General features: G+C 33.0%; 2 protein-coding genes across 2 annotated transcripts; one reads left to right on the top strand and one right to left on the bottom strand.

Moving 5' to 3' along the window:
- Positions 1-431: 431 nt before the first annotated feature.
- LOC140875369 (protein CHUP1, chloroplastic-like) lies at positions 432-3,528 on the bottom strand. The gene is made up of 4 exons (XM_073279035.1): positions 2,961-3,528; positions 2,796-2,863; positions 1,801-2,577; positions 432-1,507 (listed from the first exon to the last, which is right to left on the bottom strand). Exons 1-4 carry the CDS (start codon positions 3,112-3,114, stop codon positions 602-604), a joined length of 1,905 nt encoding a protein of 634 aa, XP_073135136.1. The 5' UTR covers positions 3,115-3,528; the 3' UTR covers positions 432-601.
- A 6,459-nt stretch (positions 3,529-9,987) lies between these two features.
- Positions 9,988-15,390, top strand: LOC140862280 (hexokinase-1-like). The gene is made up of 9 exons (XM_073265316.1): positions 9,988-10,601; positions 11,230-11,380; positions 11,500-11,682; positions 12,361-12,435; positions 12,523-12,678; positions 12,769-12,867; positions 13,274-13,404; positions 14,077-14,158; positions 14,855-15,390. The coding sequence occupies exons 1-9, from the start codon at positions 10,318-10,320 to the stop codon at positions 15,197-15,199; spliced, it is 1,506 nt and encodes a 501-aa protein (XP_073121417.1). The 5' UTR covers positions 9,988-10,317; the 3' UTR covers positions 15,200-15,390.
- The last annotated feature ends 84 nt before the right edge of the window (positions 15,391-15,474 follow it).

The raw sequence follows: 15,474 nt of genomic DNA, 5'->3' as shown, positions 1-15,474 counted from the left end.
AAGGCAGGGTTACATATTGAGAAACCAATGGTCAAAACACTTTCTGTGGTCTCTCACTCTCTCTCTTTTTCTTTTTTTTTCTATCTCGACAGTTATAATTAATAAGTGTCACACCCCTTGATCAGTGATCAAGTCACAATAAAATAATAAATTCAAGAAGTTAAACTCAAAGTATTTTCCTTCTGACAGTAAAGACATTCAAGATCTCTCTTTTATTCAAAGAATGTTGCATCTCGTAGAAAAATATGAATGCATGCATAAATACATATATCAAATGCTTCTGAAAGTATATATTTTGATATTTTGTGGAGGAACCGAGGAGGCCGATTCTTGCTTCTCCACCGTGCTTGTTTCATCTTGATTTTTAGTGTTTCAGGCATAATATTGAGTAAACCATTGAGACGAAATGGGATAATAATCAACCTTTTCTTTCTTTTATTTTCCAGGTAAAACATGTACATTTTAAATCGAAACCTGCTAAACTAGCTACAAATCTTAACCATACAAAGAACCTCTGATGTGTGTAACGAGCCTTTTCAGCAATGTTATGAACCCCGTGTCAATTTCTAGAGGGCTGTTGTAAAAACAAGAAAAAAGAAAATTATGTAAAAGAGATCAAAGAACTAAATGAGGAGGATCTCTTGCGAAAGGAAGATTTTGTCCTAGAGTTCTTCAGGGCTTCAGCATATTTGATCAGTTCAGATTTCTCAGCAGTTTGAGCGTCTTGTGTAGGCTGTTGGTTACTTGAAGATGAATCATTCGCGTCTTCGGATACCGAATCAATTCTTCTGAAAATACTCATGGAACTATCATCACTGTTTCTTCGAGAACAGCTGCTGCTTTCCCGAGTTATGCTCTTTTGTCCTCGTGAATAGGATCTTTGGAGATCAAAAGAACGTCTAGATGATCCAGCAGACGAAGTTATAAAGTTTGTCATGAGGCCATCGGGGCCAGAATCGGCTTGAATTTCTGGTTGAGTGTCGCTAGAATATCTACCTAAAGAGCAATCCACAGATACGGTTCTTTTCAGCGGAGCCTGATGATGATGACTGTCCTTTCCTCGCAACAGTCTCATTAATTTGGCAAAAATCCTTGGTTTGCTTGGCGGGTTTGTTTTTTTGGTTGACAGAGTATCAATGGATGAATCGTCCGGCTCTCCCGAGTCCGTAAGATACGAAGCCTGTGAAGATGACCACTGGTCAGAATCTAAATCCATGGTATTCGGTCCCTTGTCCATGGAGCCTTCTTTACTTGCATATTCAAGGATGAGCTGCTTAGCTTTCTCTTCAGATTTGGGGCTTAACGTCTTGCTGAGATCACGCGCGATTGTTTTACCATGGCTAGGTTGAAAATTCCTCAGTTCGTGGCGTAAGCAAGCATTTATCCATCTGAGATAGACGAGCTCTTCAATATCTGTGCATCGATCCGCTTGTAGTTGGCCTATTTCCTTTGTTAAATCTTCGTTTTGTTGTCTTAAACGCCGGCTCTCTTCTTTAATAACTTGCACCTGATATATAATTAAAAAACCATAATTATGCCACCATTACTCTAGATTACAAAATCAAACAACAAAATGGATGACCGATAGTTGGCATGGTACCAAACGCTGAAGCTGATGGTATATGTTAAAACTATAAAGCTGCCATATGGGCATGCTTTTAATTTTTTTGGAGAAAGCATGTTATTTTTTGCTTTGCTACAAATGTTTTCACTATTCAGCTGCTCAAATACTATGTTTTGATTGGTGTGCCACAGAAAACAGTCACAGGATAAGTATCGGTCTCAACGACAAACAATTACCTCTTCACTGTCTAATGCAGATGTTGCAAGCATTTGCAAACATTCCAACTTCCGAGCCAATTCGGAATTTTCTATCTTCAAGTCTTGATTCACCTTCTTCATTTCTTCCAATGCTGTCTCCAACTCCTTCATCTTATGTATCTGCAATTCAACGTCATGATCGGTTTCAACAGCCTTCTTTTCCTGATCCTGCAGCTTCATAACCCTTTCTTGAAGAACCAAGATCTGTTCTCTGTTCTGTTCAGCATCAGACCTAAGTTTCCTCCTCAAGATCTTTACCTTGGCTTTCGCAGCTTCAAGTTCTGTCACGACTCTTGCATAATCCGCCACTTGAGCCTCTAATCTTCTCTTATCTGAACGCAATGACTCAATCTTAAGATTATAAATCTTCGCCTCCATATCATTTAATCGTATCTGATTCTGAAGCTCCATAACAGCAGTTTCTTGCTCTTTGAGGCCATAATATTCGAGTAGCTGAATCTCAAGAATCCTCTCCCGTTCCTCGAGAGTTTTAACTTTACTCCGAAGGCCCCTAATCTCTCTTATTTGATCTTCATGTTCAGTACTCCTGCATTCCCTAGGCGACTCTACATTCGATACTAATGATTCCCCACTCTTCCTAGGAGAAATATTATCCCTTGTGACAGTCATGTTGCATTCTGCGATGAGCTCATTAAACTCCGGTAATAGATAACCATCTCTGTCTCCACTGTTTCTGCTACTAGGAGAGGCATTACTGAAAGAATTCGGAGAAGAAACTTTCGTCGGAGACAAATCCTGAAGAGAACAAAAGTAATGTCAATTTCGACACAATCGACTGCATCTTTAAAAGAGTTCCTAATACAATGATGCCAGCCAGACAAGCTAGCACGAAGACGAGTCGAGTAGTCATCCTATTAAATAAATAAATTTCACCAATGCTCAATACACAGAGTCAGCTCTGCTCAAATACACAAATTCTTGGATAATGCACGAGTGCACGAGTTTGGTGTTACCTGCATAACATGATTATCATCTCTAAGCACACCGTGTTCTCTTCTTGAATCATTCCTGGTACCACAATCTATACAGGGAAACATTGCATCTTTAAAAATCAAACAAAAACAATAGAAAAACGAGAATCACAGGCAAAAAAAAAAAAAATGGGGGAGAAATGTAACCTGGAGATACTTGCGAAGGTTTTGATTTAGGGGGTTTGATTCTTTTTGCTTTGAAATAAGTATAAAGAATCCCACCAAGAGAAATAGCCAAAGCCACCCCAAACTTCAAAGCCACGGGTCTTAAGGGGATTTCCCTTTTCCCTCTCGCCACCATATTCAAACAACACCACCTCGATGCTCAATCTTTTCCACGAGATGCTAATTTTCAGTTTGAATCATTCCAAATTGCATGTAACCATATCAATAAAAATAAAGTTTCAATCTTTCATTCCTAAATATACAAGAAGTCGAAAAATATACAAATAGGATCACAATGAAATATCGTCTGTCATCATCTGGCAATGGAAAAAATGAAAAACAACAATAAAAAATAATCCCATCTGTGGAAAATAATATCTATTTAATAAAAAAAAACACTACTTTTTCTTATATTTTATTTCTTCAACAGAAAAGATTGGAACTTTGAGATAGATGAAACAAGAATATGCCTCCCCGTATAATGAGGCAGATTTGCAGCGAAGGGGAAGAGAGAGATAGGGGAGAGATGGAGTCAACTTGGGTTGGTGCTGCTGTTTCTTTCTTTCTTTCTTTTTTTTTTTTTCCCCTTTTTTTTCCCACTTTTTTATCTAAAAATTTCTTAGCCGTTGTGCATGAACTGCTTGTATCGTGTATGTAATTTCACATTAAGCGTTAGTTTTCAGTTTTCACTCGTGGATAATGATTTTACCGAAGAATTTGAGGATTTTATAAATCATAAACATTTTTCATTATCTATTTATCAACTAAGATATATATATATATATATATTGATGTAGTTTCATATATATATATATATACATATACATCTATATATAATCATCACATAACAAAAATTAAATATAGTGTTCTCATTTAAATAATATTTTTAGATTTCAAATTTCACTTACAATTTAATCCTAAGACTTGATATTTTCTCAAAATAATTAATAATAATTTCATTCGGCCACAAATATATATATATATATATATATGAGTATAATTAATGAATATTTGTAATAATCTTCTCAGCAAAAAATTATCTCTTCACTGCAGTTGTCACGACTCGTAAATTAAAAGTCAAACTTAAAAGTTCTTAAGTTGACAATTCTTGCTTCAACAATTTATTTTTAGGTTTAAAAAACTTAAAACTTATTTGTGTTTAGGTTTTAAACATGGTGATTGAGCTACAATTTTTTAAAGACTATGAACCAAAAATTTTTGAGTCACTTTGTACACATTAAACGATGAAAATTAACTTAAATTTTTTGACTTTCTTTTGTATTTCTGTGTTTGATTCCTAATTTATGTTCATAAAATATAATTTTTTAACTATAAAATTATATTATTAATTTTATTAAAAAAATTCAAGGGGGACAGCTGCCCCCTTGCCTCAATGTGGAGCCATCCCTGCGTGAATCGTAATAGTCTGAAATGTTGAAATAGGTAAGTGTTTTGGCAAGTGATTGCGAGTCGCCACCTGTAAGTTTAATTTTTTCTATCAAATATCATCGTTTTATTAGAAGAATATGCCGCATGTGATTTGTTTGATGTGGTTTATATAGTATTATGATTCGCAGTTTACCATGTCAGCTCAAATATTTATTCAATACATATCGAAACATAAAAGTTGCGTCGATTCCAATATCGTATTTGAAAAAAAAAATTATATATGCACGTACGTTCCAAAATATATATTTTATTGTATCTAATAAATTTTGTGTTTCTTCATCTAATATTAAACTTCCGGTGGCAACGGTGGCAGCATAGCTAATACACTGCAAAATACAATAAAATATCATAGGAATTTACTCGAATAATTGTAGATAATGGAAATTTATATATAAATTTCATGCATGTAAAGAAATGTTTGTTCCAAAAAACATTCAAGCATTCAACAATCAACAACTAATATTTTTAAATTTAATAACCATTAATTTTTCACGCACAGTTTAAGAATATATGCCAATTTTATTTTGGTTTATCTTGAAATTTGCAGTATTATTGTGAAAATTGAAACACTAGTCAAAACAAAAACAGAAACTCATGTGGCATGGTCTCATATGTTAATTTTATGAGACATGTCTCTTATTTGAGTCACTAATAAAAAAAAATTATTTTTTATGCCGAAAGTATTATTTTTTATTGTAAATATGAGCATTGTTGAAATTGATCAGTGAGATCGTCTAACAAAAAAACCTAATATATATATATATATATATATATATATATATATATATATATATATATATATTGCAGCGAAACCAAATTTAAATATGGTAAATGTCTATATACAAATTAGTGCAAGTCAGCTTAATTATTAAAAACAGTTTATGAGTTATTTTAGTAGCTTATAAGCTGTCATGTTGTATTTCTAAAATGAGTCATTAAAGTATTCGATAAACTTATTTTAAACAACTCAAATATATTTTTGTTGAAATATTTTATATTATTATATACTCGCATTGTCAAATTTACCAAAAAAAAAGTATAATATTACGAAGGTAATATAAATAGTTTCATATATATGAAAATAGTTTTAGAATAAATACATGTTAAAAAAAAACTAAACGATTTATATTTTAATTTAGAAAATCGATATTATTTTATTTTGAAAAATAATATTTATTAGGTTGATGACATGGTGAGAAATGAGAATTTCTGAAATATGCAAAGATATTTTGAAAAATAAAATATTAAAATAAGATATTTTTGAAAAAAATTAAAATCACCCTTAAGTTTTTAGAAAACAACTTATAAGTTATTTGAAAAACAATTAATGCACGAAATCCAACAGCTTATAAGTAATTTGTAGAATTTACAAGTTCAATCAAACTCCCTTTAAGATGATTGTTAATGTTGGTTGAATCTATGTGCATAATTCTTGAGAGAAATGTTATGTTTCATCAAGTGTAACACATTTAATGAATCATAATTATTTATTTGACGTCTGACCAAATGAACAATGAATGGTAGCCGGGTGAATAGGATAAAATTTCCGAGACTTTCGTATGGAAAAATCATGTCGGGTGTATTCGGCGGAGTTTATACCATTCCATCGGATGCAACATACCCGATGGAGTATAGTATCTCTATGTTTTATGTAGCTCGTGTTTCATGTTCACAAACGAGGGTGAAGATTCAGTGGGTGGGCCCAGAAAAAGAAAGTAAAACTTTTTTACTTTTATTTTGAAGTCCAAAACAAGGAGGCTGCCCACATTTGACTTAATACACTTTTTTTAAAGCCCAAAATAAGCAGGCCCATATACCAAACATGCGGCATTCACTACCTTTCATTTGATTTTTCGCTGGTTGGCCTAATTGCATTAATCTTCCATGTGAAAAGTCTAAAAGTCATAAAACTCTCTAAAAAATATTAATAGGCTAATGCATCCCCCAGTCTTTTAAAATCTAGCACATTTCACCCCTATGTTATACAAACTTGGGTACATTTATACCCTCTCATAGGGGTTTTTATGCTAATTTTTTTAAAACATAGGGTCTAACATGCTATTAATTTTACATAGGGTGTTTTATGTCTTTTAGACTTTTTACAGGGGGTCTGAATGCAATTAGCCCCATTCTGGTTATACACCTAACTTCTTGTCGATAATAATAATAATTAGCGTATTTGCGATGAAAAATCTGATTTTTTTTTATTAAAATTAATTTCGAAAAAAAATCTAATAAATTTATAAAAATAAAAAAATGAATGTTTTTGTGGTTAAAATATTAATCATAATTAAAAAGTAGTTAAAAAAATAATTGATTATATTAGTTATTTTCACTCTTTTTTCAAATAATTTGAAATTTCAGAATTAAAGTATCATACCAAGAGACCATGTTAATAAATAGATATAGATAATAATAAGTAAAGGATCGGGGTTCACAACACCGAAGCTTTTACGAGAAGTAGAATAATTTATTGAGAGATCGATTCTATATGTAATGTTTGGGAGAACTTATAGTGGGGAGGTCATGAGTGCGATGTCCGTCGAACCATGCGGTTCGAGCCCATGCTATAAGTTGGGGAGGGATGCGGTGGAAGGACGTGGGTCGTTACATATAGGAAACACTTTTTAGCTTCTTTTTTCGCAAAAATTCAAAATTTAGTGAAATAAAATTTGAGAAATGCTTTCTAAAAACTCTCCAAAACATTACCATAATATGTTTGATCATTGTGAGTGCTTTGGACGTTATAAGATACCTTGAAATATTTATTTCTTTGTTTATGTGGATATTTAAGAAATTAATTAAGATGTTATAAATTCTCCCTTAATGGATTTTAGTTGTAGTGTCAAATGCAAGTGACGGCATAACTACATGTAAAATGATTCATGAGATGCTATTTTGACAATAAAACGCAATAATCATAATTGGTTCATATGCACGTGTTTCATGTTTCATCCACGTAGAAAAAAAAAAGGTTTTTGGGATATCTGAGGGAATTAAATCTATATTGACAAAAACATCATCAGATAAGTTGAACTACATTGTATAATTAATGTTTGTTAATCTAGTAATCACCCTCTGCTTTAATTTATCTAAACAAGCAAATCCACTATTTAATGCAAATAACAAGACAACAAACTATTACAAATCATTTTTTTATTAAATGTTTGTCTCAAATTTTAGCAATGATTTAATACATGGTTCTATTATACATGTATATCGATTATGGCATATCTACTAGTGTTTTTTTTTTTCACGCATTGCTGCTTTTACCGTTAAATATTTATATAAACATAATAATTTTTATTGTTTTCAAATTAATGATCCATTCGAATGTTTTATTAGAAGTGACAGAATATCTAAAAAAATACAATAAAATTGGTCGAAGATTTAAAACTTGTGATTTTAGGAAAATAAAAAAGTTACGTTAATTATTATAATGTCATATAATAACGAGAATATAATGGTAATTTTACATAAAACTTCACCAAATCAATAAAAAAATTTGTTAGGATAAGAACATAATTAACTTCAACTGAATAGTAAAAAAAATATCAGCAATTTAGATATCAGTCCCTAAACCCAAACACAATTTCATCCTCAGTCCCTTGTCAGAAAAATATAGTTTAAACTCCCTGGGCCCACATAATTTTTCTTATAAAATTCGGTACAAAACGTTAAAAATATGGTACAAATACACGATATTTGAGTATCAACTGTGGTAGATCTGGTACAAATATATGATTTTTGAGTACTAAGAAAATATTGATATTAATGACACATTTATCTTATTTTGATGGAAATCGGTACAAAACATTGAAAATATGATATTAATATATGATTTTTGAGTACCAAATGTGTTAGATCTGGTACAAATTTATTATTTTTGAGTATTCAAACATATATTGCAAGTTAATTTTAATAAAGATGATACGAATTACTCTCAAAATCTTATTTTTATACCTGGTCTTGAATAATTAGTTCTTCAATATCATGTATTCGTACCATATTTTTATTATTTTGTACCGACTTTGTATGATTTTTTTAGTATTCAAACATATATTAAAGTTCATATTAGTAATGATGTTCAGATTTTATACTCAAAATCTTATTTTTTGTACTCGATATTGAACAATTAGTGCTCGAATATCATGCATTCGTACCATATTTTCAATGTTTTGTACCGATTTTCATCCGGAAAAAAAATATGGGCCCAGGGAGTTTAAACAAATTTTTTACTGACAAGAGACTGAAAACATATATATGTTTGAATTTAGGGACTGATTTCTAATTCACCCAAAATATAAAATATTATATATCTCTCATCATCTTTTCTTAAATTTAAGAATGCTCTTTAATCTTTATCCATAAAAAAAATAAAAAAATACAGACCGTTAAAGATAACAGAATATAGAAAAAATATGAAGATTATATTCTGTATTGTGTTATTGTGAATATGATATGCATGATTATTACAACAATCTTCTTACTTTTGATAAAAAAAAATTTCCCTCGGAAGTTAAAGTTGTCCATTTTCTTATAAATATATGAGCAGGACCACACGTACTTTCAAGTCGCAACTTTTGTCTCCCGACTCTGGATTTAGTGAAAGTGTTTCAGATTCTAAATTTATGTTTCTCAAAATTTGCAATAATATCTTGGAAAATAAATTTTATTCCAAAGTGATATATGTTTTTACGCATGCATTGCATCCGAAAATGACTCATGTTTTTTACGCATTTGAATAACATGTTAGCTTAATTTATATATTTAGTTATCAAAAAATATAACCGAGGTGATTTAATTCGTTGGATAATATTGTGATTTTTATGTATCTGATATTTATAGCGATTAAATAATAATATTTCTAAATATATTATTTGATATATTAAAGTATACCTACAGTTTTAATTTCAAAAAAAGTATATCCACATATTGAGGTGGTTTAATTATCATGATTAGATAAGATTGTAAATTCCATAATTATAGCTAGCTCTCATTGACACACGACACACGAAAAAACATTTAACACAACACATAATTCATAACACACGGATAACTATTTTATTTTATTTTTCGTAGTTCTAGTGAAAAAAACAAAACAAAATAAAAGATTTGTTCGAAAGATTCAAAACTACACAATATTTTCTTAACATGATTGAACTGAGCCTTTTTTTTAAAAAATAAAATTATAAAACAATAATTAATATGTGGGGGGTGATAATTGGTATCACTCAATTTGTAGCAGCAATAAAATACCCTTTTAAAGAACAGGTGTCGAGGGTTAGAACTTAGCATTGGTTGAAATGAAGTGTTTGGAACTTCGAGACGATAAAGATAATATTTTTATTTTATGTTCTTCAAAGTTCCTTTTTTCTTTTTTTCCTGATAAAGATAATTACCCAATCTGGATTCTGGAATATAAAAAATTCAGATTTTGGAAAGAAAAAAAATTGAATCAAACAATATAATTAATTAATTAATTAATTAAAATCCGGACAAAATTAAAATCAAACGATTAAAAAAAAAAAAATAGTTTGTCAATGGATTGATGTAGTTAAATAATGATTTGGGTCAGAACACGTGGAATGGAGCAAAGATTATAAAAATGGCGACTGAAATCTTGTCACCCGAATTTGATCTACTGCTCTCGAATTCGCAGAAAAGATCTCGATAAATTCTCTCTCGCTCCTTCCATTTTTTTAGCCTCTGTTAATTTTCCTCCTCCACTGATTTGAACCAAAATTTTCTCGTGGATTTCTTCCCCTTTTTTACCCTATCCTTTTCCCGATCATTCAACGCGTCATTCGTGACATACATTTGTTCCGCCAGAAAACTGTGGAAAAAACGAATAAAGATCCAATTTTTAGCTTCTGTGGGTGGGTTAAAGATGAAGGAAGGGATGGGTAAAGTGGCGGTGGGTGCGGCGGTGATCGGTGCTGCTGCGGTTGTTGCGGTGGCGGCTTTGGTGGTGCGGCAGAGGATGAAAAGCTCGGGGAGGTGGGGCCGGGCGATGGCTATTGTCAAGGAGTTCGAGGAGAAGTGTGGGACGCCGGAGGTGAAGCTGAAGCAGGTGGCGGATGCTATGACCGTGGAGATGCACGCCGGATTGGCATCTGAAGGAGGGAGCAAGCTTAAGATGCTTATTAGCTATGTTGATAACCTTCCCACTGGGTATGACTTTGATCCAACTTTTTCTCTTTTTATTTTTCTTTGCGGAACTTCATTTAGAATTAGCATCAATGTTGATTATTTGTTTGATGAGTGGGCGAGTTGTGCAATTGCCATTAAATGAAATATTTTTAGATAACTTTTCCGAAAACACATTTATTTCGTCAAAATCCATAAATATCTACTACCGTGTTGTATTGGTTTCAATCGTATTGACAGTAACTGAAATTTTCATGAAAGTTGTGGAGTTTGTCTAAAAATGATAACTTTCATACCTCAAAATTAATTTCGACGCTCCCTCCCTCAGATTAAATCTTGGTTTGCTCTTGAATGGGAGTCATTGGTGTGTCCATTGTGATTCGTTGTAGTAAAGGAGGTGTCCCGAATCAGTTTGTGTGGAATTGTGGAAGGAAAATGAAGATGATGAATATTATGTGTGAAATTTATTTGCAAGAGCTAACAAGGAATTCCAACTTGCAATGAATATTCACGTATGCTCCTGTTGTGGAAAATATGTGGATGTTTATTAAGCATCAGGAAGTACTTTCAGTTTTGTTCTGTTTCTAGTCATTTATCTTTGTTCTTGAACAATTGGCTAAATATCGATTTATTTCACTATGTCCTGTTTCAGCGATGAGGATGGAGTGTTTTATGCCCTTGACCTTGGTGGAACGAACTTCCGTGTCTTGCGAGTCCAATTGGGAGGCAAAGCCGAAGGTATCGTTCATCAGGAATTTGCGGAGGCATCAATTCCCCCAGCTTTGATGTGTGGGAAATCAGATGTAAGCTATTTTATCGCAATAATATTGTCTTATTATTACATTTCTTATTGGGAAAATATTGCATTACTTGTACCTATGTTGGGAAACGAACACTGAGTGCTGAAAACCAATGGTTTCAGGCACTTTTTGATTATATTGCGGAAAAACTTGCAAGTTTTGTTGCTGAAGAAGAACAAATGTTTCAACAACCTCCCGGTAGGCAAAGGGAACTAGGTTTCACTTTCTCATTTCCCGTGATGCAAAATTCAATAAATTCTGGAGACCTTATTAGGTGGACAAAGGGCTTCTCTATTGATGACACCGTAATTCCTTTTCTCATGTTCTTCATTTTCACATACAATAGTTCATTAATTGCAGCAGATAAAGTATTTTTACCTTTAAGTTTTTTTAATAACATGCACAACTTTATTATTACATGATATAGTATATTCATCGTTAATCACATGCTAGTCTCTATTAAATGCGTTTTTCTCTATGAGGGTGATGTACAGCCTTAAGAATTCACACTATTCGACGCCTCTTAGCAATTATGGAAAAAATTGAGATCCTTACTTCTTGTTCTTTTTTTTTGTATTCTTGTTGCATTTTCTTTGGAAAGATGTAGAGCGATATCAGTTTTGAGTATAAAGAAAAACAGTTTACTCAGGATTGCATTTAAAATGAGCTGCTTTGTTATTGTCGAGATCGAGAGGTTTTGAGATGTAATGATGTAAATTTGCATGCGATCGTTTGCTATGTTCTTTGCAAAGTAGTTGGTTTTATCGTCAAATTCTAGCTTACGCACATTCCTTTAGAGTGGAAAAAACTCAAGTTAGTGCGTAAATCATTTAAATTTGGCATTTTCTAAGTAAAATTTCTCATCTGATTTTCAGGCTAATGTGTTTTCATGGTTCTTGTGTGCACTACAATAGAGTGGCTGACATTCAAGTTATCAAAGTGTGTCGTTTTGTTTCTTGTAACTCTATTAAGGTTACTTACAGGTTGGCCAAGATGTGGTAGCTGAACTGACAAAAGCCTTACAAAGAAAGGGTGTCGAAATGCGGGTGGCTGCGCTGGTAAATTTTTTTCAATCTAATATCTATTAAGAGCTACGCGAAAAGATAATGTTTAAAATGCATGTCTTATTGACTACTATATCTTAGGTTAATGATACAATTGGAACATTAGCTGGAGGAAGGTACACCAACAAGGATGTTGCCATTGCTGTGATATTGGGTACAGGAACTAATGCAGCTTATGTGGAGCGTGCTCAAGCAATACCAAAGTGGCATGGTCCACTGCCTAAATCTGGAGAAATGGTTAGCACATTCTAAGTTTCAGTTTATGCTAGAAATTTTGTTGCCAGACGTCGAACGGATTATTGGAGTGTTGAATCTTTTGCAAACTAGGTTATAAATATGGAGTGGGGTAACTTCAGGTCGTCACATCTTCCACTTAGCGAGTATGACCTTGCGCTGGATGCCGAAAGTTTGAATCCTAGCGAGCAGGTGATAAACATATTCGCACATACTACATCATCTGTAATTTCAGTTTTATTCAACTTTGTTCCTTATGTTGGTTTATCTATTTGACTCCTATATGAGTGTAGGCTCATTATGGACAAGTTTGGATGCAAAATCATGGAGATTGAAAACACATTTTTGAATCAGGATGAGAAGCATGATTGCTTTTATAGTTGGATACATATACAAACATATATTTTACTTTTTAAAAGAGAGAAGCTGATTTGGTCGGCTTATTTAAACGTTTTCTAAAGTAAAAGTCCTACCGAATATAACATTTGAAAAAACCAAAGACTATGTATTGGGCCATTACAATCTGTGATGTTGTTTCCCAGTATGAAAATATGTTCTATCTCCATCATATATTCAAATTATATTTTTACTGTTGCAGATATTTGAGAAGTTGATATCTGGCATGTACTTGGGAGAAATTTTACGTAGAGTCCTACTCAGGATGGCTGAAGAGGCCGCCTTTTTCGGCGATGAAGTTCCTCCCAAACTTAAAATCCCTTTCGTTCTAAGGTATTCCGACATTTTCTATTTATTCGCGTGTAAATTCATGGTACCGAGTTGATAAATTTTACAGTGTAACAACTATCAAATGAACGATCATTTACGGAGTGAAATTGTTGTTCCTAACCATGGATTGACTTATTGGAAGGCAAGGTGGCTGTCCCCTCCATCAAAAGCAAGAAAACGAAAATGAATTTTTCTTCTAAAAATGCTAGTTAACTCCCAACTACATGATATAGTCCCCCTTGCCTTCTCTCACTGCCCCACATATCCATTTCTTGATCTGTCCATTTTCTAACCTTTTGTTTTGTATGGTTGATGTTGGACAATGCAATTATACTTCTATTAGGCTGTGGATTATGTCTTAGTTTAAGTGAAAACTTATAGGCAATTAGAAAGAATACAATGGAGGCACATATGTAATCAAAGATCATTTAGTGAATATCTTCAGTAAACCATTTCTAAAAATCATGCGAGTATAACTGAAAAGTTGAAGAAGATCACACCTTTTTTTTTTTTTTTTTGTATTTATGTAAATTAGGAAGCTCAAATTGAAAAGTTAACCAAATGAAAGGAACACTGATGAAATTGCCGGCTTGTTTAACCCACTAGAGCAATTGCCTGTAATCCGTATCTTCTTTTCTTTTTAAATAGTTGATATTGGCGCTTAATATCTTGCAGGACGCCAGAAATGTCAGCAATGCATCAGGACACATCCTCTGATCTGAAAGTGGTTGGCAACAAACTGAGGGATCTGTTAGAGGTATATTTTATTTCGAGCTGAAACATAACTGGTCGTTTTATTATCTTTTACACTAGAGAAAAAATAGCTAACAACTCTTAAAAGTATGTTTTTCTATCTGAACCCCAGAGATGAATTCATTTCTGTTAAAAGAGTTCAATTCTCAAAACCATGATGCCTAAGATAATTTAGCACTTGTGTTGAGTTTCTGAATACAAATTTTTAAGAAACCAAGACATCAATTCTCAAAACCGATGTCCGAGCTAATTTAGCACTTGTGCTGAATTTATCCACTGAATTCAAATTCACTGTTCTTTCCATTCTTGTCCTGTCAACATAAGCATACATGTCGATGTTAGATCATCATCTTTAGGTACGATTTTTTATTTGAGAACATAATGTTGTGGGATCTGGATTTATGAAAATCAAGTAGAATATGATTAATGGAGTGGCTACTGTCTTGGTATGATTATGTGGGAAAACATGAAATAGAAACAATTCATTTTCTTCATATCCCATTATTTGCTGCTACATTTATGAGTATGGCGTGTGATTCCTTTGGCTTATATTTTAATTTGTTAATTATGTTCTTTCTATATCATCTTTTCACTTTGTTCAAAGATTTATCTCAATTCTCAGTTTAGATGCTAAACTAATCTTTGATGGTCGTTAAATCATTTACACATTTTGATGTTGAAACTTCTCATCCCACCTCAGATATCCAATACTTCCTTGAAAACAAGAAAGGTCGTAGTGGAGCTCTGCAACATCATTGCCACACGTGGGGCACGTCTCGCTGCTGCTGGGATATTAGGCGTCTTGAAGAAAATGGGGCGGGATACTCCACGAGAAGGAGGCGAAAAAACGGTAGTAGCCATGGATGGTGGGCTATATGAGCACTACGCCGAATACCGAAAATGCTTAGAAAGCACGCTGCGTGAATTGCTTGGAGAGGAGACTGCATCAAGCATCGTGGTAGAGCACTCGAACGATGGTTCAGGTATCGGTGCTGCTCTTCTCGCCGCGTCCCACTCGCTCTATCTCGAAGAAGCATCTTCATAAAATACTACCCTTTCCGATGATTTCTCCATTTGTACTTTTCAAGAATCCAGTGAAGTGTGCTGGAATGCATGCTGAATTTCATGTATTTGGAAGTATGGCCTTTAATCTTCCATTGGGGATGTGGAGTCATTATTACCCCCAAACTAACATAAGGATAATAAACTTAAAAGAATTTTAGTTTTTATTTTATACATATCCATCTGAGGGAGATTTACTTTGCAGCAGGAGTTTGGTCAGTTGATACAAATAGTTGTGACCATTACAAATATTAGTTT

Source organism: Henckelia pumila, chromosome 1, assembly GCF_033568475.1.
Source record: "Henckelia pumila isolate YLH828 chromosome 1, ASM3356847v2, whole genome shotgun sequence".
In the NCBI taxonomy this organism is placed as follows: Eukaryota; Viridiplantae; Streptophyta; class Magnoliopsida; order Lamiales; family Gesneriaceae; genus Henckelia; species Henckelia pumila.
This window is presented reverse-complemented; position numbering and strand designations above follow the sequence as displayed.

Excerpts from the sequence above, each read along its gene's own strand:
- LOC140875369 (XM_073279035.1), bottom strand. The coding sequence starts at position 3,114 with ATGGTGGCGAGAGGGAAAAGGGAAATCCCCTTAAGACCCGTGGCTTTG. Across the intron at positions 2,578-2,795 it reads ATGATAATCATGTTATGCAG|GATTTGTCTCCGACGAAAGT; the intron begins GTAACACCAAAC and ends TGTTCTCTTCAG. Across the intron at positions 1,508-1,800 it reads CTGCATTAGACAGTGAAGAG|GTGCAAGTTATTAAAGAAGA; the intron begins GTAATTGTTTGT and ends ATTATATATCAG.
- LOC140862280 (XM_073265316.1), top strand. The coding sequence starts at position 10,318 with ATGAAGGAAGGGATGGGTAAAGTGGCGGTGGGTGCGGCGGTGATCGGT. Across the intron at positions 10,602-11,229 it reads GTTGATAACCTTCCCACTGG|CGATGAGGATGGAGTGTTTT; the intron begins GTATGACTTTGA and ends GTCCTGTTTCAG. Across the intron at positions 12,679-12,768 it reads TGCCTAAATCTGGAGAAATG|GTTATAAATATGGAGTGGGG; the intron begins GTTAGCACATTC and ends TTTGCAAACTAG.